The following is a 26,365-nucleotide window of genomic DNA, read 5'->3' as shown; positions in this document are numbered from 1 at the left end:
CTGTATAATCAACCTTATGAGTCTAATTGTAACGGAGCCCGACTTTGAGAAATTCACATGTGTCGAACCGGCTTTATGATGCCTGTGCTAAGGCTCGAGGGCGTCGAATGCACGGCAGACTGTCGTGTAATGGACATCGCCCGCACGCAACCGCCCGTAGTGACCTCGCGCGAGCAATACCCATCCAAACTCCACCGGAAGGTAGCCGCCCTGCGCGGATAAATCCACACGAGAGGCATGTCTTGGAGTCCAGCAAGCTCGAAATTACACCTCTCCGGGGATATTGGCGCTCCGGAAATGGAATCTGGGACGGCATAAATTTCTTCGCATGGCGAATGACCTCCGTTTAGCGGCTCATGGCCGATCAGGTGTTATTAACTGCGTCTTCGCCCTTTCGCCGCGGCCTGTCGCGTTCAGCCGCGCCGCCGATTCCCCCGCAAACTTGCATCTTCAGTCGCCAAGCGGCCGCCAGCCGACATTAAGTGGGGGTCGTCGCCATCGTCGCCGTCGGCGGCCGCTCAAGTTGGCCGATTGGGGCGCGCGCGGCCCGATGTGACGCTGCCGCCCGTGCCGGCAGCGCTGGAGTCGCGGAGCTTCGGCGGCGCCGCGCCGCGCCGGCGGCTACACCCGCTGCTCCAGCTGCTCTACGTCATTGTTTTCCTGCTTGTGCCAGTCCTGCTCTCTGGTGAGTGTTGGGGTGCATGGGTGTCTGGTGCCTGGCAAGTAGTAGGGGTAGGTGGATGTGGCTGGCGAGTGCGGGGTGAGCAATAGGATGAGTGGGAGAGTGGTGAGTTGTAGGATGAGTGAGAGTTTTAAGAGCGGTGTGATGAGTAGGTGATTGGTGAGGAGCGTAGTGAGCGGGAGTCTGGTGATGATAGGCTGAGACCGTGGTAAATGCGTTGAATGGTGGGATGAACTGGTGTATGATAAGTATTGCGGTGAGATAGCATCTGGAGAGTGGTTTGGTGAGGTAGTGTCTGGTGAGTGGTGTGATGTAGTGAGTTGGTGTATGACGCGGGGTGTTGTGAGCTGGTGTCTGGTGACTGATGTGATGAGCTGTTGTGTGATGAGTGGTGTGGTGAACTGGTGTTTGGTGAGTGATGTGTTGAGCTGGTGTATGATTAGTGGTGTGGTGAGCTGGTGTATGATGGGCGGTGTGGTGAGCTGGAGTGCGATGAGTGATGTGGTCAGCTGGTGTCTGGTGGGTGGTGTGGTGAGATGGTGTATGATGAGTGGTGTGGTGAGCCGGTGTGTGATCAGTGGTGTGGTGAGCTGGCGTCTGGTGAGCGATGTGGTGACCTGGTGTCTGATGAGTGGTGTGGTCAGCTGGCGCCTAGTGAGTGATGTGATGCGTTGGTGTCGGGTGAGTGGTGTGTTGAGCTGGTGTCTAGTGAGTGATGTGGTGCGCTGGTGTCTGGTGAGTGGAGTGGTGAGCTGGAGTCTAGTGAGTGATGTGGAGCGCTGGTGCCTGGTGGGCCGTGAAGTGAGCTGGTATCTAGTGAGTGATATGGCGCACTGGTGTCTGGTGAGTAGTGAAGTGAGCTGGTATCTAGTGAGTGATATGGTGCGCTGGTGTCTGGTGAGTAGTGAAGTGAGCTGGTATCTAGTGAGTGATATGGTGCGCTGGTGTCTGGTGAGTAGTGTAGTGAGCTGGTATCTAGTGAGTGATATGGTGCGCTGGTGTCTGGTGAGTAGTGAAGTGAGCTGGTATCCTAGTGAGTGATATGGTGCGCTGGTGTCTGGTGAGTAGTGAAGTGAGCTGGTACCTAGTGAGTGATATGGTGCGCTGGTGCCTGGTGAGTAGTGAAGTGAGCTGGTACCTAGTGAGTGATATGGTGCGCTGGTGTCAAGTGAGCGGCGGGGCGGAACTGCGCGTGCTAAGCGAGTGTTTCAGAGATGAATGGCGTTGAGCGGGTGACGGGGTATCTAGTGATCTGACGTAGTGAGCAGGTATCGGGCAGGTGAGTGGGGCGACTTTGTTCCCTCGCAGTCTGGTGGGGTGTGAGGATGTCCGAGGGAATAAGCTTCATACCAGCGCGTCTGAAAACCGGGCAGAGGGAAAGCGAGAGCTCTCGTGGTAAGCGGGTAAATTACGAATAAATGATTCGGCAAATGTCGTGTGATATTCTGGCTGTTGGAAACAAAGGGCGAGATGACGCCTGCTCACGAGGGAGTTAAAGGGATGGGAGAGTTGGGAGGGAATCGGCTGAGAAGGGAAGCAGTGCGGAACGCTGCAGTGAAAGAAGCAAGCGTGTTGGTGAACCAATGGGAGATGCTCAAAATGTGAACTAGCTGTTAGTCGACCGGGGTGATAATATGACCAAAGATGTGTGGGGCCCTGTAGGATGAATATGGATCACAGTTTATGACGTCAATGAGTCCTGGAAGGTCGTAGAACCGTTAATGATCTCATTACGATTCCATTTGGAAGCATGAAGCTTTACACGAGATGAGACCGGGTGAGCCAATTAGTTGCATAGTTTCTGGAAAGTGGTCCCCGACGCAGTAAGAGACAAATTGCTCGTGGTAGATCTGTATAGCTGTGATGGTGCTTCAGCAGACCAGACGGTCCTGGCTTGCGAGCAAAAGACATTAAAAGCAGAGGGCTATTGGGGGAATGCGACTTGCGACGTTGTGACTAGCACGAGCCCGAACAAAACTAAGAGACATGCGTTCAGAGGAACGAGCAGTGCAGACTCGGCTTCCCGTCAAACCGTGTTCAGCGGTTCTCCGTGAATTTCCACGGGCTGAGACAAGCATTCCTATCCATGAGGCGAGGCATAAGCTGCGAAGAGGCCATACTGCCGACCTTGCGTGATGCAACAAGCCCCCCCCCCCCCACTGTCGAATGTAAATGGGGTTGTTCCGGGTCAGCCCGAAGACATGAAAATGCTTCTGGGTTGAGGATGCGAGGCGGGACACCTGTGCACAAAATTTCTTTGTGAACGCCTGAAAAAGCTGCGTAGGCTGCTGGTACACATACAATGACACTTTTCAAGCCTCCGAATTTCTTCTCGCCTTGTCCCGTCACATCTTGCAGGTGAAAACCGCAAGTGTCTTGCGGTGTGAGGGAAATGGAGATAACCACACCGTGCTATAAAATCTACAGAATTTCTTCCCGTTTGTTTCATGTGTCAGCGGTAAACCGCAAGGTAACAACTCAGCTTCATTCCGTGCCAGTACCAAATCTCGCTCAGGAAGAAGGGCGACTGTGGCTTAAGTGCTATGTGATTGTCGCCTTTAAGTTTAAATTCACCTTTGCCGAAAGTGTCGAACGGATAAATTCATGCGTATCATGTATTCTCATTTTCTGAGCCCTACCTATTGCGCCGCTGCACGATCAATTCTACCATTTCACCGTCGGACTTACCCCTTCAAAGCAGCTACCGTGCCCTCCGTCGAGATCGACCCGCAGTAACAGCGCTGCCGTGCGTGTCCAGGTCCGGACGACACCTGAGGCCACCCGTGGCGCCCGCCAGGGGAGGGGTCGTGCTCCGCGCCCGGACACAAGAGGCGCAGCTGCCCCGCGGCGAGGGCACGCGCGGCCGGCGGACACGCTGGACACCGTGCGGGGAGCAGGCGGGAGAGCACAGAGTCGCCACTCACCCGGGTCCGGGTCGGACATTGTCGGGGACGGTGCTCCGGCAGAGGGTGTGAGCCCACACGCTCCTTAGGTGGCGGTCGTGTATCCGGGGACCGCCGGCAGCGGACGTCCCCCGGCCATGCGCTGACGCCAGCGAGGTGAGGCCAGACCCGGTGCTCGGACATCCCGACTTGGCTCGTGCCGTGGTCGCGCCCCGCCCCCGTCCCCGTCTGTGGGCTGGCCGGCCTCACGCGCTCCAGGCGCCCGCGCCGACCCCACCCGGCCGACGTTCGACGGTCCTGCCGCCGCCTGACGGACCGGCCTCAATCGGCGCGCACCGCTCCAGCTGTGATCGCATCGTAGCACGGAATGTAGTGATTTATTTCGCGGCCATGTCGGCGGCGCATGGCCGCACAGACGCCAGACAGGCCCGGGCAAGAGGGCGCCGGGAGCAGGGAGTCCGCGTATATCAGGCCGCCACGGCTGTGTCTTTGGTGAGCGGTCCTGAGAGCAGTGTGACAGGGCGATTTCAATGCGTGTTGAGTGTCTCTACTGGGTGTTTTTTATCGCCGGGTGCTCTCGGTTCAGAGTATAATATGATGATGTTATGCTGCGCTGTTTGCTTAGCATGCGATTGTGTGCGACATTCAAATTCATTGTAGTTTGACATGAAGGGGCGAAAGACACACAATGTAGGCTTCACAACATGATGCCCTAAAGGCTGCTTCGGAAGCTTTGAAATAAAGCCATAATCTCCTTATGTTGAATACATTCGTCTGCCAAATGCATGGGCTTTTAAGTAAACATGTTTCGCATGAGACTGTAAACGTGCATGTCGGTTGAATTTTAAATCTACTAAGTGCACACTACGCCAGTGACGCATGCCTCTCATTCATAGGATAGATGTGTAATGTGCATTAATCACTAACGGTTGTGCCGCATTGTATGCGTCAATGGCTTTAATCACTAGTTTGTTTTAATGCTGCAACCTTTTATCATCCGACACTACATTCAGTTGAACGTTTTACACCATGTCATGTCTGTTTAGCTCAATCGTGAACAAATATTTGTCGTTTTCTGTGGCAAAATCAATACAGTGTCCATCTTTAGGAGCTGTAAGGCATGTGATGAACACGCACCTGGACGTCATCTTGACCGAAGGCGGAGCCTGCGTGAGTCTCTTCAGCGACACGTTGAAATGAGCTGCACATGGTCAGTCGCCCCGCTTGGGGAGGAAGCTGGATATATAAGCAAAGCTCTGCACGTAACAAGTGCCCTGAACAACATGCTGACCGTCATCATTGAAGGTTCCCTTCAGATGAACATGAAACTGCATGACGCTGCGCCTTTCGCGCTGAAGTACGCACGACGTCCCCGCTCGCGGGCTGCACCGCCGCCGTGGGACACCTGCCATGGCCATCGCTCTTCCATTAGCGCGGTACTCCCAGAAGCCGCCCCCGGGTGGCACCGAAGGGTCGGCGGCCGCGTGGCGCGGGCTCCTCCTCCACGTGCCCGCGCATTGTCCGCCTGCTATCACCGCAGCCGTGCCCGGTGCGCATGAATCAACGCCACGGCTGGCCGTATGGGTTTTTAACGACGCTAAATTAACTGAAATTATAAAGCACCTCGCGTTAAGAGTGCGGCGCAGCGCCCGCCACCCGCCTCCCCTTCAGCGCTACCTCGGCCGGCCCCGCAATCGAGCCGACTCCACAGAAATGACGCGGCGCACGGGGGGGGGGGGGGGGGGGAAGCTTGCGAGGGAGGCGCAGTAAAGCGACTGCGTGCGTGCCAATATGAACGCCAGTATGAGGCAAGAACTGAAGGAACACTGCCCGACTGGCAGCAGCAAAATTCAGCTGGTAAACTCAGATGTATGGTGTCACTTGCCGGTCGAATACTTTTTACGAACACGCATAGCAAAAATTGAGACCCGTCCAAAGTGAACTGGAGCATGGTAGCTAGTGACGAGCACATTTACGACCTCGGCCCCATCACGGCCCAGGACAATCAAAGCATGTCTCGGCTTCCGGCGAGGGCCCTTGGGGACGGAGCCCAGGGCCCTATACTCAGTTGGGACGTGGCCGGCCAGACGTCATCGCTGCTGATAACGCGGCACACATCCCGCTTCTAGCCGAAGTTCACGTCATTCCCATGCATGCAGTCTGCAGTGATGCAGACCAGCAACTGCCCCCACTACCCCCCCCCCCCCCCCCCCCCCCCCTGTTGCGCTGCCCCTGGAAGCTATTAACTCCTGCTGCCCAGTCAGAGGATTCCTATGCACCTCGCCTGGCAGTTTCCAAACCAACATCCCGGGCAAACAGTGACGTCACGGGATCACGGGACTTAGCGGACGCCGGAGCCCCGTTCTTCATTGGCCAGTTGAAGCCCATTCCTTATTTCTGGGTAAGCTCATTCCGCTCATATAATTTCCGATGACGTCACGGCCCAAGCCCATTCCTAATTCAGCCGAGATGTGAAGTAAACGTGTTTGTTTATAATAAGTCATCAGTGCCAACATAGCAACGCCGAGCAACGGTCGATGCGCTGTTAACGGTCTTGAATATCCAGCCAGTTGGCAGGTCTCGATCTTATGTGGATGGTGTGATCGATGATGATGATAATAGCACCTCACAATAGCTGTTCATTTGAATAATATCCAAGTGCGCCATTCCTGCGCGCTGTATGTCTCCATGGGCTTTGGTCAGCTGGTTCTACTTGTGCCCACGTTTAAAATTCGGTTCCAGAGGTGTGCATCTATTACAGCTGCCACTTTTGCATTTGGAACACTCGCACCTGCCCCTACCCCGCAACCTAATTTGAAAGCCCGCACCCGCCTCGCATGACAGGTGTCCCCGAAAACCCGCATCGGCCCACCATGGCAGGTGTCCCCGAAAAACCCGCATCGGCCCACCATGGCAGATGTCCCCGAAAAACCCGCACCGGCCCACCATGGCAGGTGTCCCCGAAAACCAGCATCGTCCCACCATGGCAGGTGTCCCCGAAAAACCCGCATCGGCCCACCATGGCAGGTGTCCCCGAAAACCCGCATCGGCCCCCCATGGCAGGCGTCCCCGAAAACCCGCATTGGCCCACCATGGCAGGTATCCCCGAAAACCCGCATCGGCCCACCATGGCAGGTGTCCCCGAAAACCCGCATCGGCCCACCATCCTTATTTTTAAATTCAGATACACGTGTCCACTATTGTTACATTATTGCTGCCAAAACAAGGAACGTTTAAGAAACCTCCGAGAATGTTCCTCGCCTCTTGTATGTTTTATCATGAAAAAGATTAAGAGACCTTCTCTTAATTCCAGGTACACATACCAAGCCTGCTTAAAATATAACGATCACCACAAGAATCCCCAAATTTATAAACAGTCATGCTTTCAGCTGTTCTTTCATCTGTTCTTTCATTCTTTCATCTGTTGAATTTTTTCATCTGAACTAACACTGGCTGACACTGTTCAATTTTATTCCTTTCAAGATCTGAAACTATGACGCATTTTGGAAAGACCGCGGAAGAACCAAAACGTGCATTTTTTTTTTTTTTTTGGTTGCAGGCATCAATCCTCTTTGCCCAATACAAAATCATCTTGGCTCTTCAGAAGGCTGTTTAAAATGAACCAACAATTAATACCTTGAAAGGCAAAACATAAAAAACTCTAAATAGCTTTGAAATTCAAACATCAAGACTGACTTAACACTTACCTGTGTCCATATGATGACTGCAGCCCTAAATATGCATCTATGTAGGCACCCGTTACGCAAACAAACTGTTCCAAGAAGCCCAAGACTATTGGTACTTCATACTAGCCAAGTAGCCAGTTTCACAAAGAAGCATTGGCCTATACAAAGAAAAGTGGATAGTCTCACACATAAGCACATTTCATGGGAAGAATGTCTAGAAGGTTGTTCGGTGCACCACAACACCATTTCCAGCTCCATAACCAGCAATGGGCACCCGTATGTTGGCAGATTTTGCTTACCTGCATCCAGTATCAAAGCGTAGAGTTTAACTATAAAACTGTTGTGATGCTGGATTTATACTCTAAATACTTTCAGCATGGAAGTACACATAATGTCTTATGCCGACTAGGCCTGCCATCGCCACATCACATGACAAGTTACAGAGGTAAGTGTAGCATTCGGTGAAAGATGAGTGCGTCATAAATGACCTCAAATATATGCCTTGCCCCGGAACAGCTGATGATCGATTCAGATGCGACCAGCAAATGCGAGATCGTCAAGGTGCGTAGTCTGTACGTCACGTAAAGGCCATCTTGCGCATTTGGGTTCCTTGAACAGCTGACGACCAGCCTTTTGCATCTACTGAGTCCTTCGATGAGTTTATTCTGAAACTGCTGGGATCGCTGGGGTGGATTGGCAATAGGTGTTGTTTCTACGGTTTTTCCTGGGAAAAATACCGCACCACGGTGTGTGTATATGAAAGAGAGCGATGATGCCAAAATCTACATGATTTGTGGTTAACATTTGAGCTGCAGAAATCTGGGTTGGAAACCTGTTATCGATTTCAGAGACAGTTATTAGATTTTCACTGCAGGGCGGTTTTTCATTTCATCCAGGTATTAGGTGGTGTTTGCTGTTTGAACATGTTCCGTGGGGTTGCATCGATCAGATGTGCATATAGTCTGCTAACTGTTTGCATGTGACCTATGTTCTTTGTGACTTGTGATCCATTGGATAATTTGTGTGCAAAATTCATGAGTGTAGTCCTGCAAAATGTTGATATGCTTGGGATGGGCTGAACAGGACTTATTGACTTAAGTTGTTGGGTGCTGGAGCTAGTGGGCTAGTGAGCCCACTAGCTGATTAGGAAGTTACACCCATGTCAAAATCTACCACTACTGTAGGATTATTTCAGAGTGGCTTTTGCCGTTGCATTTTAATTTAATTTGCCTATAACATTTAGTTAGGTAATTACATCTAACTGTAGTTTTTAAGTTTTTAAGGCATAGTGGTCTACTCTTGAAGGTGCAGCATGTCACGAAATATGTGTTCTGAAGTTGTATGCATTGTAAAGCTGGAATACTATATCATAGAGTGTCACTTTCCGGTTTCATTATTTGCGTGCAAATTAGTAGTTCTTCTCCATTGGCATTTATTGCCGACAATTGCTCGTTACCTGTGTATAAATTTACGATTATGAAAACACAACTGAGATTATTTGAGGTGCACAACACCCGCTAATATCCACAATGCTGTCAGCAATATGCGCCAAAAGCCCTGCGGGCTTTCTAAGCCCATGGCTTGCGGGCCTGCGAGACCAAAAGTGGCACTGGCACTAGTATCTATGATGCCACCCCAATGGGCGAAGCTCGAGGCGTAAGTCAATGAAGAGCTGGGCTTGGATGGCCGTGACTGGTATGCAGGGCCTTGCTTGTGAGCACAAGCCCAGCTTAAGGTGGCAAGACCTGTCAATGCAACTAATGCTTGCACTTCATCGTTTTTTAACCCGACCTCCTGGTATACCAAAGGTCGATAAACAGACACAATAACACTTAGCTAATAGTGTCTAAAAGCCGGGAGCTGAGGCCCCCCTTTTTATTTTTTATTCAGGCCTACTCAAGTTATCCAGCTAGTCTGGTAATCTAGGTAGTCGGAGATTTGAACCTCAAAACGTTACACCACAGTCCCCTGGTCTAACCACATCTCTGTCTGTCGTTCTCACCCCTGGCGCTTGTGGCAAAGCAGGAACGCCCTCCCCCCCCCCCCCCGTAGTGCGCCGCGTCAGACGGCGACGGCCGCTGTCTTGTGCCTGGCTCATCCTATTTGCCTTAGCCACATGATCCGGCGCGGAAAACACCGACATGAAAGCGCACTCAGTGGACGCGCCGGCGGCATGCCGGTTCGCTTCCGAAGGCTGATAGGCAGCGGGGACAGTGATGTTCTCAGATGAAATCGATGGGCGACACGTTGGTGTTGATGGCATGCCACTCCTCACGCGTTGATAACGATGGAGCCCGGTCACGTCCGTCCCACAGCATCTATGCAAGCTTCTTTCCGAGGTAAGCGGCTGGTCTCCAGTGCATTGGTGCGCCTTTGTGCAGAGAATGTCAGCGATATTTGGATGCAGAACTGCTTTAGATGGCCCCGACCGCCAGTTTAAAGCGGCCATAGATTATCATTATTTTTCAAACTTGCCCCCGTCATTGGTTGTGACACTTGCATGACGTAGCAAACAACTGTAGTGAGTCTGGTCACACTGTGACAGATGGTAAGCATTATGATGCTTGCGATGGGATGCAATGCCACGAATTTTATCCGGATTTATACAAACGTCAATCCGTGCTGCTGACACAATCAGGCATATGAGTTTACTATCACTCGCAACCTGCTTTCAGCCATCAGCCTGCAGCCATCTCTGCTTTCATCTCTGATCAGTCCAGCGCTCGTTAGCAGAACAATCCGGACGTGGACGTGATCTGCACTTCGGACCTATGCATATGCATGCTCTCTTTTCATCCCTTGCGTGTTTGAGCCCTCAAAGGTCGCTCGTGCCGACGCAAGCAAACTGCATGGAGTGCTCTACGGACCTTTGCAATTTATGATGTTTCATTGAAGTGTGCCCGAGGTCTGGATTTAGCCGAGCCGCGCCAGACTCTGACGCCAGACGTCATCTAATCCCAGCTCACTTCTCCCGTATGAATGCATCAGACTGCGAGCCTGACACCGCCCTCGTTAGCATAAGTTATTCCGTCGGTGACAAGCAGAGCGTGACGACTATTGCTACGTGATGGGACACGATTTGGGCCTGTTTGCGGAGTGTCAGCCCACGTCCAGGGATTCTCTTCCAGAGTAAATTTCGAGCTGTCAGCCAGCGGCCAGGCGGCCTTTGCAGAAGCGTATCGCTAGCTGTCTGCTGAAGGCGAGGGATTTTCTGCGCGAGCATATCCCGAGCTGGCTGTGCCTCCAGGACTCCTTTGTCCGAGCAAACCCGAGCTGTCCGCCACCACGCAGGCCTTCTCGGCCGCAGCGCAGATCACGAGCAAGCGTTCGGGTATTCCTGGTCTGGGCGAGCCTCGAGAGCTGTCCGACGGCTTTCTTGGATCCTTGCCCAAGTTAATTCCGAGATGTCTGTCCGTATCCAGGGATCTTCTGCTGTGAGGTGCTCCGAGCTGTCTGCCGATTCTGGATCCCGGGATCCTCTGTCGGAGAAGTTCTCGCCGTCGTCACAGCCAGCCGTGCGAGAACATGGCCGCGGAATCAGATGCCAGATCGGATATCGAGACCGCGGAGCTGACACCCCCGCGAAGTGCCACGTGCTGTTTTCGCCACCGTTGTGGGCGCAGGCAGTTCGCTTTGTCATGTCGGACTTGTTCGGGCTTTTCATCGCTGTCGATGTGGCTTTAATTCGTCATTTGCGTACGGATTAGAGCCGAGAGTTGCCGATAGTGTATGCGGCAATTTGGATGCGCAGGAAGTTCTTTAGTGTCGTTAGGACATGCTCCCTTATTTAAACACCGACGCGCATTCTTCATTCACGGAAGAGTGACACTTCAAAGCTCCGCGGGTCTCCTAAATCGCTGGATTAAGCGCGATTTGAAACAGGACGGGCAATTAGGTTCCCCAAAGCCGGGCAATTCGGCTTCCGCGATGGTTAACATATTCCCCGCTGTGTTTAATTTTGAATTATTCATTTCCACCTCGCAATGTGGGGAAGGCGGCAGAGTGCGTAGATACAGCGAGACACATCGCTGGATTAATGTAAGAGCTAGCAGGACGTTTTGCGGCATATTACGAGCAAGTCAGTCGAATTACGAAAGGGATGTTTGGCGTATATAATCACAAAGGCCAGGAGCATCGCAGCCCCATGACCGACAGACGCCGGAGACCGCTTCAGATAGTCCTCTAGCAGTTGAGGTTGGAATTCGGGCTTCGCGGCTTGATGTCGCGAATCACTTGACAGCTAATCCTGCGCAATTGAAAACAGACTTAGTGAACGATCTCACACTTGTAGCGTGTGTGAATTTTCAAGGAGGATGTTTGGCGGAGGATGTCTGTTTCGGATCACTTGCAGCCCGATGATGTGCAAACGCATTTTTATTTTGCTCAATGCGGTTGCGTTGCGTTGCATGTCACGTGTGCCTCGACTATCGGTGCTATTGATAATTACGAGTGAGATAGCGGCGATGCTCGGTATGTCAACGTAGTCGCTGTGAGAAGACGCCGCGACAATAATAAAGCAACATAGAATGAACCCTTTATGAGCTAAAGCCTGGTGGAATGCAGTGCTGGGTATGCAGCTATTAGGATCGGCGTTGTTGACTTTCTTGCTGTTTAAAAATTGAAACAAAGTTTGTGCTAACGGTGAATCAGTAATGTTACGTGCGATTGAAACCGAGATATTTCATTTTTAAGGATTTGGTCCGAATCTGTTGAGTGGATGGATTTCTGGGATCACAGCCCACGCTAAGCATTGCTTGTTGCTTGAGCTCTGGTTCCATGATCCGGTCGTTAAATTCCAGGTCTACGGCAGAATTTAATAGCGAAAGTTGAGTGTACCCGCAGTGCTCGGCAAGGTCTGTCATGCCCTCTGACGTCACCAGACCTTTAACGTGGCCGCTGCCACCGGTTGCAGGTCATCGCAGTCAAGTAAAAATAACGAGCGTCTAAAGCGACTCGAACCCAACCCGCCACGGATTAGTGGAAGGAAAGGCAGGCGGTCTCATCCATCCATCCAACTCATCCATAGGGACGGACGGAAATGTTGCAAGTTATCTCATGATCGTTTTGTTATTACCGTATTACCATATTCGATTTCAAGCTATCTTACTGTAGTGTTTCGGTTAGCGTTTAGTGCCCTGCAATTTATAATACCTTGCTGCGACGTTTCGGAGAGGCCTCTTGTTCGGTAAAATTTCGCGGCTGATTACTAGACTTGACGAAATTGTGACTTCATTAAATGGAACAACTAGGCAAACGGTAGAAATGATGAGCCGAGCCCTTATTGTATCGTCGACGGTACCCTGATATCTCAATGAACCTTCATCAGGTGCGATTTGCATGCAGTTGTCGCATAAGCATTTGAGGCATATTAACGGCTGACCATCTAGGCAAAATCACGGAAGAAATTATCCAGCGCAGAGAGCGTGGTCACAAAGCACACGGTGAGCGTCCTTCACACCTTCATTGTCGCATTTCGACTTAATCAGTCGGCAAATACAAAATGCATGCCCAAGATTGCCCGTCATTGATATCGTCTTTTCAGTACATACCATGGTACTGCGGAGACAGAGCACATGCACATTATGTCAAACGTTTATTTAGACAGAGCAGTGCTTGCCTCAGTCTAAATATCATCGCAGGACACACTGGGGTCGGAGTCTGAACATGGACAGCACAGACATTGGTCTATGACGATCGCGCGAGCGACTCGTGTGTTTTTTTTTGCCCGGTTACATTGCAAGAAAATACGTGTGCACAGGATTCATCGAAACATATATTCTATTGGACTACACTTGAGGGAACGTGAATTAACTTGGCTAAAAATGTTTGTCAGGTCGTTAACACACAGACATACAAACATTGCATGCGCAGCAACTGATTAATAACCATGCATACATTCGCTGACAAAGCAGGCGATAACAACGGCATGATCCAAAAGTTTGCCTTTGCAGCGAGAGGCACAATACAAAATGCTGTTCAATATATCAAAAGTTTTTAAATTCTGTTTAAGGGACATTCCACTGAATTATTTTTTGAACAAATCAATTAAAGCTAGGAACGAATTGACAATGATTTACCGAAACAGAATTACCATGTGTATTGATATTGTGAACTAGTCCATCAATTCATAAACAGCCTCTGAAACAATCTTACTGTGAGCACACTTGGAGGTTTATCAGAACTATTACGACAAGATCAGTACGGGAAGTTCTTTGACAAATGCGGCACGTTCCGGTTACTGAATCAAAATTTATCGGTTCCATGTTGTACTCATGGGCCGCCACCAAGCAGCACGGCCATAGTGAATGTCACCGTCGCAGGTCAAAACACGGCAGCACGTTATAGCAAGAAACTCAACATGAAGTTACGAAAGCTAGTCCGACCGTATAAGTACCAATCATTTACTTAGCTTATTTTGATGCTTGACTGGCCGGGTTTTAATGGCGGGTTTACTGTTCTATTCGTGTGTTATACCCTAGCATTATCAATAAAAGGCGTGACATTGTGTAACTCGAGCCTTTTCCGTGATGCCTGGGGGGCTATTCAAGAAGTGCTGAATAACAACACCTAGATGATGACATACATGGTGAAGATAATACCTAGCTTGCACCATAAAATTAAAGCACGCATTGAGAGTGGTTACACATAGGCAATACACGTCACCATTTACGATAGTAGTGTAGTCTTCAGAATCAGCATTTACGACGTAGTCTTTAACATGAAATGTTAAATGACGTAATGATTCATTAGCGCAATGAAATCCTGACGGATAAAGTTGCCGCAAGCGTCGAGTCTTGGTCCTGAATTTTTGCACTGCTAAGAAGAGTTACACTCCATTTCACTCGCTAATTGAATGACTTGATAAATGGTTAAGTTATTATCTATATCGTGGCAAAAACTTTTAAAGCGTACGCAATCTGTAGTCTGTAACAAACAAAACATCAAGGAAACTTGCTGCGCTTAAAAACCCACACATTGTTGCTGTAACGCAGTGGTATCCGCACCTAGACTACATACTTTGATTTCGTCTTGCCAGGTCTGCTGGCCTCCTTTCTCCAGATGATGCGTGCAACGAACCTAGGTATAAATATGGAGTGGATCAATTGACCGCGTCTTGCCTTTTGGCTCTTTTTCAAATTCATGCCTGCTATTGTCATGCCGCCGAATTCAGGACGTGCTTTCTGAGATATATTTGTAACATTTTGTTCTCTGATTGCCTTCGACAGCTTGAGAAGACAGCAAGGGGCACCCGGACGAATGCGTTCGAATATGCAGCAGCCTCCAGCGCGAGCTGTGTTTGTGAGACTGTTGTCAGCTATGGCTTGTGCGACGCTGGAAGCATTGCCGCACATAAAACCAAACCTTTAATCATGCCTCAGGCAATTCTCACTAATCGTGAGAAACAGACATGCTTCACGTCATGGTAATCATTACAGGTTGTGTACAGAGCTACGATAGCAAGGTTAAGTTGTTGGGAGATCGAAAACAAATATTTGCTATGCGCTCCTTCGCTCTGTGAATCGCTTAGGACGCGTGCCATGTTGTGAACCAATCCATAATTAGTAATCGTAAACACAAAACATGTGACACACATTTCACTTACTTTTCACTTTTAACTCACTTTAAGACCGTACTTCGGCACTTTCCACACGCACACGCACTGCTTGGACAACTGAAGTGCCAGAGCCTGTTTGAAGTCCCGGTACCTTATCACCGAGTACGTGTCACATTACAACTTGTCCCACGTGAGCCTGTCACGGGGATGGACTGTGCCCACGGGGTCGGACGGTGCACCGGGGTCAGACCGTGCACCGGCGTCGGACTTTGCCCACATGCGCCGCAGTGTGGCCGCCCCTCGGTGCAATTCGCCTTCCCCTTGCTACCTTCTCTCCTACTTCTCCCCCCCCCCTCCCCCACTCACACACTCAGCCAGCGACGCGTGCCGGCCCCTTGTTCTCCGAGTGTCACGATCGTCTCGCACCATCCCCCCCCCCCCTCCCCGTGCACCAGGCGGGTTTGCGCGGGCGGAATCACAGACGACGAAGTGCATAGCGGGGGCCGAAGAGCGGCCCAGACCGTGTGACTGACGGAACAGCGCACGTCAACCTGACGCGGCCAGCTCCAGCACCTGACGGGCCGACCACGCCCGCCATGGAGGGTGTGTAGGTCCCCACGCCCCGCGGCGACGGGGCCGACTCCACCACCGACGGAGAGCGCGCCGCGGCGGCAGGCCGGCTCTCATCACAGTCGGGGACGCACCGTCGGCGAGGCGGCGCTGGTCCGGCGGCCGAGACCGGCAGCGCGGGCGGCGGTCGGAGACGGCTGACCGCGCCGGCCACATCACAGTGACCGGCGCTCTTTGTCGCGGAAGCCCGCCTTCCTTGCTGCCTGCGCGCTCGCCACGTCGTCTGCGGTGCGGTGACGTCACGTGATCACGTCCCCGCCCTGGAGTCGCCTGGCGCCAGCCTGGCTGGGCGGACGCACAGCTTGGGTCGATGTCGGTCCCCGCCGACCAGAGCCGGCGATGCCCCACCGCCCGTGCCAGTGAAGTGCTCTCGCCGACTTGGACGACGGGGAGACTGGATCTCAGGTGTTGTCTTCGTCTGAGGCCAGTAACAAGGATAAAATCGGCTTTGTGATGACACGAGTCTAAACGAAACGGCATGTGCCACAGAGTTAAGGAGAGCCAGAAAAGTCCCAGCGGAGTGAAATATGGCCTCTCGGTTTGCATTTTTGCCCTTTTGAAAATAATAGGCGGTTATGCAACGTAACTTCCAGCTCATGTTTCTTAAGGTGACGCCTCAAAAGTGATTCGGGAGACGACAATTCAATCCGACCACAAAAAATTAGACAACGTTAAGGCAAGCACATGCCGCGAAGATCCCACACGAAAACTTGCTCCAGTACAACAGCCAAAAACAGGAACCGGCCAACATGTAACATGAAATACTAAACCTACTCACTACAGACAGGCAAACGAATTTAGGCACAAAAATTGACATGACAATTCTTGCGAAACAAGCGGAGATGACAACTGGTCTAAAATATTTTAGCAAACATGGTCATACGCCCCACAAACGCGACCGGAGACATGGGACAAACGTGATATGTGGCAACACCCTCGCCAGAAGCATATCACTCTGCCTGCTAAAAGGGCGACTCACCTGTGATAAGAGCGATTATGACGAAAGCAGCGCAGACAAGAGATAACACATGAGGCAAACACCGGAGCTCAGAGCCGTTGTTGTAGCTTCTGGACTCCAGGGCTGCGAAAAGCGTTTGGTGTGCAGTCAAACAAACAGCTCAACACTAATGAACTCGCGAGTCGAGCACAAAGTGAAACCGACACAGCGAAAGGCCGTCACGTCTCAAGCCAGCGATTAGAAACTGGGTCTGAACCTAGATGACGCCAACAACAATGGTGCTAGCAATATCAGCCCCTGGTTCTGCTTAGAAGTTGGTTGAAATTCTCCCGCAATATAGCTAAAACGCTTCGCAACAACAACACCATTCGCTGACAAACTGTCCGGGAGATTTCGCTGAAATACTTAAGTAACGCAATTTTGCGATGAGGAGTACCGCTACTTTCTCTGATGGACCACGATGGCACGATGGACCACGTGAGGGCGTTCATCCCACCTTCTCCCCTGGCGAGTGTGGAGAAGTGGAACATCTCGGAGACGGCGCCCCAGCCGTGTCGGTTGCGGGCCCGCACGTGCAGGTCGTAGGTGGTGGCCGGCCGCAGTTTGGTCAGCGGGATCTGCTGACGGTGCAGAGAGTCGCCGACCACCTCGCTGCCGGTGGGCGGCACCAGCACCTCCCGCCAGCTGGGCGACGTCCCGCCCGCGCTCAGGTTCTGCGAGTGGAGGTCATGTGTTTGCCCTGTCTTCGTTCTGTGGGAGACACTGCACGTTCATTGGGCGACGGTTGTTCCGTGTGTTTCATTGCGACAGCAAGCACGACACTATTGGTGAACACAGGTGGTAGAGACTTAAACGTCACCAACGGGGTTCGGGCACACCTCCCTGTAACCTTGCGCACCTGGCGGCAGCGGTGGCCTTTCTATGGCCATGAGAGGTCCAACAGAGGCGCACCTTCCTTTGTCCGCGTGGGACCGCCGGCACAGGAAAGAAGAAGGGCGCTCTCGCCAAGCACTCACCTTCCCCTGTCCGTAGGCGACCTTGTACTCCAGTACGGCAGAATAGCTGCGCACCTCCCAGGCCAGCTGGTACGAATCTGGCGCTGTACCGATCGGGCTGCTGGTCACCCGAGCACGCGCTGGTGCACCTGTGCGGATGGTCCCAGTCATGTGTTATGCGACGGCACATTGCACGTCTGGCTCCATGTTTTCTCCCCTTTTATCGGTTCCTTCTTAATAGCCCAGATGGGCTTTTGGGCCTCCTGTTGAGACGATGAACCAGCCTTGCGCACCGGCAGGCTCAAAAGGAATCCTCTGTTTGCAAGGGCACCCGAGCACTCCTCTAAAATGTGCATACGTGAAGTGATCCGCCTTAGAGTAGGCCAGTGAAAGTTGCAAAAAGGGAAACTAGTCTCATGCATGTCTGATTTTGCATGTTTCTCCTCACACTTCCACCCAGCTCTCAGAAGCTGTTAGGCTGATTGCAAAAAACAACACAAAAGCAGCAGTCTTTGGTTGTTTTCAACGGGATCTGATTGTGAATGCACAAAAGCTCAGCAATTTTGCACAGTATGGAGGAGCGTAAATCTAACATTTCAACGTCATTTCTCACGTTTATTTATCGAATTTGGCGTCTCCGGTGCCGAACAATAGACGGCGATAGGCCAAAATGTAAAATACGTGGACACATCTAGGATATAAAAAGACGGGGTACAGCGGGATTTAACGAAATGTTGGCTATAAAACACGCAAAGGTAATGAAATGGTGTCCTGCTTTGTCATCAGAAAAGCAGGTATGGGCCAAAAATGAAGCCATGGGAAGAGCCACGCGGCCTATTGGGATGCTGAAAGGGGAAGGTCGAGTGAGTAATAAATATCATTTCGTTCACAATGCTTCTAGTATATGTAAATTCACATGGTACCCGGCGCTGGTCACAAATCAAGTTGTCATTGGGAAGGTGTTGGGTCTATTGCGATGATATTTTCACCAGATTTCAGACCCTATACTTCTGGATTTGGTACGAGTTAGGAGTGCATGAGTCGCACTTGACGCTCCAAAGGAGTGATTCTTCGTCTTTCGAATAGTGTAGCGGTGAGACGACAGGTTTTAGGACATGTGTTTCACCATGAAATATGAGCAATGCAGGCATTACCGGAATAAACCACAATGACCTGGAAAATTTCGTCTCCGGTGTCAAACAAAGCTGTTCTGAGGACTGACATCAAAAGCATCAGTGTCATTCCACACCACAGTGTGATTTAAAGAGAGCGTTCCACATTTATGTGGTGTTTTGGACTGATACAGCCATTTTGAAGATCATATTTTACAGTGCATAGTTCTGTCCCCCATCAGACCTTAAACCCTTTATTTTTAGGTTTACGCCCACGAAGATGTGCAGATTTTTGTGCAGACTAAGGCCATTCAGTCATGCATGGTACCACAACAACGTCATCCAAATTCTGCCACCCCATTCGCCATACGGCGTTCAAGGCCAAGACGAATATTATCTCCGAACCATTTAATTCTGGCGCCCGTAGGCATGATTCCCAGACATAGTGAACATCAATGAGCTCTCGATCAATGCCGAGCAAGCTGTGCGTCCCTCCATCACGAATCACGTCTTGTGCTACATAATGTAAGAAGTTTGACTTAATTACCAGTTATTATGAAACTGAGGATTGCAATAGAATAAGTAAAGAACAGCGTCATAAACGCGCATGTTAACACATGGAAACAACCCAAACTCAAGGATAAATATACAAGAACACTACGAAAAAGTGTCAAAACACAAGCACATGACGATACTTGGCTCAGTGAACACATCTAGCACTGGCACTGCGATATCTCGGCTAGTTAAGCACTACAAGTGAGTGCTAGAATGGCAATTTCGCAAGGCGAGCTTGGCAGTATCTCAACGTTGAATAAATGTTCCATGATCCAATCATGCAATGACCCATTGAAGAACAATTTTTGCCAAATAGAGAAGTTGCGCTGTCTGGAGCGGTCTTTTCCACTTCAAGGTATATTAATATTTGTAACATAAATTAACTTATTTCATCACATCTGATGCTTGCTTTAATGCCTTGAAACGTGGAACATTTCCTTTAACGCTTACAGTTTCTATGTCACTTTGCATGGCTGTGTCTTTCACATTGGAATAAAAACGCGTCTTAGTGTAAAATGACGCTGACACAGAGTCCGGCGTGTGATTTTACGCTGGCGAAGCCGGATGGCGCGGGAGTGAGAAAAAAGTTGAGAAATCGGAAACCTGTATACACTCGTCGAATTACACCCATACTCTGTGCCATTTTTCATCAGTGTGGGTCACTGAGCTTAATTATTTCCGGAGCATTAGTTTGCCAGGACTTTTACCTGGAATGAGTTTGTGTGGTAGGTCATCACTGTTTTGTTCCTGCAGCAGTGCCTAGAAGGCAAACCAAAAATTGGGACGGATCGCAGAACCATGCTGCTGAACGTGCCCGAGTTCGGGAGCGCAAATCACTCGCGATCTACTTCTGCTATCTACCTCTACTGCAAACCGTGGATTTGCTGGTTTTGGCCGGTGCTTAAGTTATGTGTCAAATATTGGAAGCCTGATCAGACACCACATTGATATTGAAAACAAATTGTGGTCATTAGATGCGTCTATCAGTCGCATAAACAAGTTCCACGAGTTCCACACAATAGCTGCTCTTGCCACAGTACAACCAGTTATCGGGGGTGATGATGCTGGACAAGTCCGTCTTGAATGCACGCTCTTGGACCTACGTCGAGCGACTACACGAGGGGTACGTGTGATCGTGTGATTAAAACACTGCCGAAATGTTGTCATCAAGATGTACGATTTGTGCAGTGTTGGTTTCGTCACAACTCTATGCTTTTAATCCTAATTGTGTGCGAAAAGCAAGGCAGCTCTACGAAAAGCTTACTAGGAAGGGGTTGAAACTCAGCTTTGGTACTTTTACTTAAACTAATTATCTCTACAGAAGGACGCATGCATAGAACAACTGCCCTGGAGTTACGACGTGCGCAGTTTTCGTTGGAAGATATTCACAACCTGCCTTTCTCACCTTAAATATCAGCACTTTCGCGTTACCATAACCTAATGAAGGGCTGAATTGAATCGAACCAAAATAAAACTTGAATGAGAGTGAATAACTTGCCCAAGCTTGAGTTATTGTATAGCATCAAGTCGTGGCATGACACAACCATGTTTTGACCACACATGAGCGGATTTCATTCGTTCAGCACAGAAAATGGTAAATAACCCAACCGCCAGAATAAGACAGCCATTGAAATACTACCCATGTTATTAAAATTGCTTCGAGTTCGTGGTAAGTTAAGAAAACTCAATTACAAAAGTTGTTATTGGACTGAAAGTTTGAAACAATCTGTATATGACATTCCACAGTGCAGAGGCGAGCTGAAGCTGACTGGTTGCAGTCCTCGGCGATTTGTGATACAACACGGATTATTTCGTAGGGCTTATGTCGAAACAAACGGCGCGCAAGCAATCTCTAAGAGCTAAGCACACCAGACTAAGAATGTTCCGACGACGCACCCTGCCGCCGAAACCACTATAATGACCAGGGCTGGCCAGTTTCTGAAAGGCCAACGAAAATACTCTGTCCTCTATATCGATGGGTAAATATTGCGAGGCCCAAGCGGCTCCAAAGACTTGGTTCCGGGGAAAGACCAACAGTTTCTCACAGACGGTCTGGTCGACTTTTCCAAGTGATTATAATAGCGTCCAAGTACGAAGAACGGTGATACACAATCCGCGCGGATAATAGTAAATCTGTTGTATTGACGTTGGGTGTGGTCTTTCATTGACAGGGCATGTGTCAAGGTAGGACGTGCTTACATTATGTGAGAAGGCATTCGTGAAAACTAGTGATGAAAAGGAATCCAGTCGATCCATTTGTCGTGCTGGTGAAGAGGTATAGGTGAGAAGTGCAGACGTCTATCAAAACCATGGAGTCAACCCAAATAACAAAACAGTCCTCGGCGTGTTGCAGACAAATTTTCTTGTAGTCCATCAAACGGAGCCGTGTAAGTCACCGGGTTCATCAGTTATTAATCATTCTTGGTGCGTACAAATTTGTCATCACAAATAATAGAAGTGAAATAAATTGTAATTGCCGGGAGTGACGGTACCCTAGCACAAATTGGAATCGCCGGGAGTGACGGTACCCTAGCACAAATTGGAATCGCCGGGAGTGACGGTATCCTGGCACATATTGAATGCATAAATCTCCCTACCTGAAAGTGCCATCCGGCCGCTTGCATTGCCAAGATGGTTGAACGCCTGGCACGAGTACGTGCCAAAATCGACGGTGTGAACAGGCCGAATTGTGAGCACGTGCCTCGTTCCTACGAGCACTTCCTCTGAGGGGACATGGCGCGATGGATGAAGAGAGCCATTCTCCTTGACCCAGCGGACCTGGTGATGAAACGCCATCGTTAGCACTGGTGGCAGCATCACGAACCCTATCACCAGGACATGTGCGAAAAGTAGCGACGAACATCGGCATAATCCTACCATTTCTTTCAATGTGAGCGCATGCCAGACATTAATGTACCATTGTAGTCCACGCCTAAATGATCAACCGCTATCGTCGGCAATGCGTCGATGCGGAAGAACTACACAGAGTATGGACTCCTGGTATGGCGGAGTGGGGGCGTATTTGTCCTAAAACATGCTCCATGACAGCTGATTGACCAAAGATTGATTTCTCCGGCTAATTTTTCTCATTTGAAAATAATTCACGGCACACGTTTGCGATACAGAATCCAGCTGAAACTACTAGGCATAAATGTGATTCAGTTGTTCAATGCACGTCCGAATAAGAATTTGTATGTACATACACACCTGTATCAAACAATAGCTATTTTCATTAAGTAACAGCACTCACCTCGGCCGGTGGATCCGCGTACACAAAGCACACGAGCTGGGCCTCAAACCCCTCCCCGGCGTGAACAACGCTGTTCTCGACCTCCACTTCCGGCGAGTCTGCGACGGACATGACCTTACTAAGAACAGCATATGTCACACAGCTGGTGATCAGCGAACGGGCAGGTCAGACCAGGGGCAGACAAATTACCCGCCTGGCAGAAACATGTTCATGCGACCTTTGGTTCTTCTGTGTTCACACCAGGCACGGCGCATTAGAGGAGCATTTGGACAGCGGTCTCCCAATTCTAGCCAAATTTCTACTTGAACCCTGAGACGCTGCGTGGAAAGAACAAAGTAAGACAGAAGAGGAGGACAAAAGTGCAGTCGTCCCACTGCACACAGTTCGTCGCCACCGCGTAGCACATTTTGAGAGTTTGCGTTCAGCGGCGTTGACCAAATAAACCCCCAGCGTGTCCCCACACAAGGTGTTTATGTATATCTAAGAGGCCTACTGCAGCAGACATGACTGCTGAAGGTCTGCCCTCACACGACGGGCCTGGAGGTTGGTGGCGCATTATCACCGCACCTTGAACACTGACTGACACGATATTCCTGCATATTGGACGGCGGCTAGGCCTTACAGTGTCTCTGCATCATAGCGACGCACTTGCGGCTTGAACCCAAATGCTTACGGCTTGAGCCCAAATGCTTGCGGCTTGACGGACGGTGTGCTTTTGCATGGTACATGTTACTTACATAATGGAGACGTGTCCTCCCACAATAAAGCTGCAAATGCAGCGCGTTTCTTACATTGGACCTGGAGGCTGACCGTGCCCACGCCGGGCTTGCCGAGGCCGTTTTCAGCGACACACTCGTACACTCCTGCCATCTGTCGGGTGACCTCGGCAACTGTGTACCGGCTGCCCTTGTGCTGTGCTTCTCCTGACGGTAGCAGGCCGGCCTAGATCCGACGTCAAGGGAGAAAACAAAAAGCCACGTTAGCGAACGTAGAATGCCGGTGGGAGAACGTACCTCGCAAGTTCTTGGGGAGAAGTGGCAGTTAAATATGCATGAGGGCATCTAATAAAGTTTTCTAGAGCGTTTGCCGCGTGATGCGAACAACAGAGCTCAGAGGTCGTGCAGGAAAATTAAAGCTTCCATCCCAGTCCTACGAGGCCTAGAAATGGAATCCATTGCCCGGGTTATGCATGCGGTGCTTACTGTTGTGTCTATAAAGCCGCTGCAAAGACTCAGGCAAAAAATGAAGCAGCAGCAAGTGATATGGATTAACACACGGGTACACGCTTCCTGAATAACTGAGCACATGCATGTTGTCACCTAAAGATTTAAGCTGATAAATGGCACTATGCTGGTCATCGATAGTTGCAGGTAATCGAATGCAGACATAGCAAATCCCTAAATAAACATATTGAGGAGAGCAGCCGTGAAATTAATGAAATAATACAAAGGATGGGCACCGTATAAGCGTTACCTTAATGACAATGTTCCACGCTTAAAGATATTGAAGCAGGCACCATATATGATGAAATAAGCTGACTTATAACCATTGGTATACTTTCAAGTGGAACAGATTGCTCAAGACAACACAATTTCTGCATTTAATAGACATGCTCCTCAATACGTTATTGTTTGATTGCGTCACCGTACCATACACGACATTGATTGAGACCCAATCAAATTTTATCATCTCTTGAAAGTATGCTCACGAATACCAGATATCCACAATTCGACATAACTTTTTCACCTCGATCGCCGCCTGACCAATGAAATGAAAGAATTTGAATGACGTTATTACGGCGTCAAGGATGCCTGGGTGGCCTTAAAATAGTCCGCACGAAAAAGTCAACACATTTTGGAGGTGTGGTGCTCAGAAATTTGGAGGATTTAGGTCTTAAGAAGGGAAGAGCTGTAAACCGTATCAAATGATCTTCAGGATGGCTATGTCAGTTCAAACCCCCATACAAATGTAGAGCATTTCCTTTAAGTATTCTGGCCTTGGCATTGGCCCCCGATTGCTGAGAAAGGATACAGCTGAGGAAAATGTTCAGACTGGGCCGATTGCATTACAGCGCCTGGCATCACCAAGCTGGCAGCTTTCTCATGATGTTCGTAAAGCAAAACGTATGCAATACGAAATCCTGAACAATGTCAGCTTAATGCTGCTATAATCAATTGTCAAATTTAATTCTCGATCTCTCCTAGTTGCTGGGCACCATTGCGGCCTACTTTCAGCAGATCTCGAAGAGGATCGATGGGCGGTTCACAGCACGAATTATTCCGAGAAGGAAGCTTCCTGCCCTGCCTGCTCCAGCACACGAGGTGATGCAATTGGCCGGCTACCCACTCCAGGACACGAGGAGATGCAAGCAACTGGCTACCTACTCCAGCACACGAGGAGTTGCAGACGCCCGGCTACTTTTTCCGGCACACGATGGGATGCAGGCTGCCGGCTGCCTACCCCAGCATACGAGAGGACACAAGCGGCCGTCTGCCTACTCCAGCACACGAGGCGTTGCAAGCAGGGACCGACTGACCTGTTTTCGCCAGAACATAGAGGGCTCTGGATTGCCGACCGCTGAGCACTCAAAGTGCGCCTCCTTGCCTCGCTCCAGCACCAGCACCCCGCTGGAGGGCCCTGTTGTCACCACCGGCCCGTCTGGAAACGGAGCAGGAAGCGTTATGAGGGCCCCAGGCCGTCCTCTTCTCCGGCCCCCATCGCGCGTCAAGACCAGGGTGACGTCTTCGGCGGTGGAGGGGGGGGGGGGGGGTATGACGTCCTCGGCGGTGGAGCGGGGTGACGTCCTCGGCGCTGGAGCGGGGTAACGTCTTCGACGGTGGAGCGGGGTGACGTCTTCGGCGGTGGAGGGGGGGGGGGGGGGATGGCGTCCTCAGCTGTGGAGCGGGGTGACGTCCTCGGCGGTGAAGCGGGGTGACATCCTCGGCGATGGAGCGGGTGACATCCTCGGCGGTGGAGCGGGGTGACATCCTCGGCGATGGAGCGGGTGACATCCCCGGCGGTGGAGCGGGGTGACATCCTCGGCGGTGGAGCGGGGTGACGTCCTCGGCGGTGGAGCGGGGTGACGTCCTCGGCGATGGAGCGCGGTGGCGTCCTCGGCGGTGGAGCGAGGTGACATCCTCGGCGGTGGAGCGGGGCGACGTCCTCGGTGGCGGAGCGAAGTGACGTCCTCGGCGGTGGAGCGGATACTGACGGAGCATTGACGAAACTTTCTATTCACAACACGGCCAACACATGTCAGTGAGACCCGTGCCATCATTGATAGACAGTAGTTAAACACAAGATGCAGGGTGATGCGACGATGTAGTGAATCAGCGAACACAAAAAAATAACTCATCTCCAAACCAATCGGCACAAGAAGGCCGGCCTTGGGCTGGTACTCACAGAGCACCACCAGCTGGTGTGTGAGCTCGGTCAGCGGCTCGGTGTCGATGGAGCACGTGTAGGACGACTGGTCGCTGGGCCGGACGCCGGCTATCCTCAGGTTGTAGCCCTCCACCAGGCTGTAGCGCGTGTCTCGCGCCACAATCGCCTCGCGCGCGCTGATCACCCGCCGGTCCTTCTTCCACACCACTATGTATGGACCTGTCACGAAGATGGAAACGTATTCCCTTTCTTTTCTTTCAATGACAATTCAGTTATGTGCGGTGGAAATGTTGTTGGGAGTGCGAATGTCCCTGCGAAATCGTCCCTGTCCCTGTCCCTGCGTGTTTCAGAACGGGCAACAACGGGACTGTTTGACATGCTTTCATTACGACAGCAAAACACCTCATCCTTTGTCGCGCATAATTGCCGCACATCTGGCACCTGGAGCCAGGATACATTCAACCATGTTTCTAGAAATCTTCGTACGAATTGGTGTAAGGCTGTATGCATATTCTTAGCTCACTAGCTTAGCTCAGCCTTAGTTTACCTTCCTCTCCCTGACCAGGGCGAAGAGCACGTCAGGCATAACTGAATCCACGTAAGAATTTTCATGACACCTCGAGGACCCCGAAAGGTCTCGCCAATCCTGCGAACA

At 50.7% G+C, this 26,365-nt stretch overlaps 2 protein-coding genes across 2 annotated transcripts in view; one reads left to right on the top strand and one right to left on the bottom strand.

Annotated features, from left to right (window-relative positions):
- The window catches only part of LOC119094390 (limbic system-associated membrane protein), a 33,674-nt gene extending 33,118 nt beyond the window's left edge, over window positions 1–556 (top strand). The window contains exon 11 of the mRNA XM_037217452.1: window positions 369–556. Within this exon, the coding sequence (XP_037073347.1) occupies window positions 369–556 (188 nt within the window). The remainder of the gene's footprint in view (window positions 1–368) is intronic.
- Window positions 557–15,271: 14,715 nt separating this feature from the next.
- LOC119093813 (lachesin) overlaps window positions 15,272–26,365 on the bottom strand; it is a 45,625-nt gene continuing 34,531 nt past the window's right edge. Inside the window, exons 3-11 of the mRNA XM_037216823.1 lie at window positions 25,729–25,929; window positions 24,863–24,984; window positions 23,118–23,268; window positions 22,327–22,424; window positions 21,674–21,854; window positions 17,431–17,558; window positions 16,911–17,127; window positions 16,436–16,537; window positions 15,272–15,874 (exon numbers count right to left, since the gene is read on the bottom strand). Coding sequence (XP_037072718.1) covers window positions 15,858–15,874; window positions 16,436–16,537; window positions 16,911–17,127; window positions 17,431–17,558; window positions 21,674–21,854; window positions 22,327–22,424; window positions 23,118–23,268; window positions 24,863–24,984; window positions 25,729–25,929 — 1,217 coding nt within the window. The 3' untranslated portion in view covers window positions 15,272–15,857. The remainder of the gene's footprint in view (window positions 15,875–16,435; window positions 16,538–16,910; window positions 17,128–17,430; window positions 17,559–21,673; window positions 21,855–22,326; window positions 22,425–23,117; window positions 23,269–24,862; window positions 24,985–25,728; window positions 25,930–26,365) is intronic.

This window comes from Pollicipes pollicipes, unplaced genomic scaffold (assembly GCF_011947565.3).
Source record: "Pollicipes pollicipes isolate AB1234 unplaced genomic scaffold, Ppol_2.1 Scaffold_4002;HRSCAF=4701_pilon_pilon_pilon, whole genome shotgun sequence".
In the NCBI taxonomy this organism is placed as follows: Eukaryota; Metazoa; Arthropoda; class Thecostraca; order Pollicipedomorpha; family Pollicipedidae; genus Pollicipes; species Pollicipes pollicipes.
Note: the sequence above shows the minus strand (reverse complement) of the source record. Positions and strands in the feature narration are given on the sequence as shown.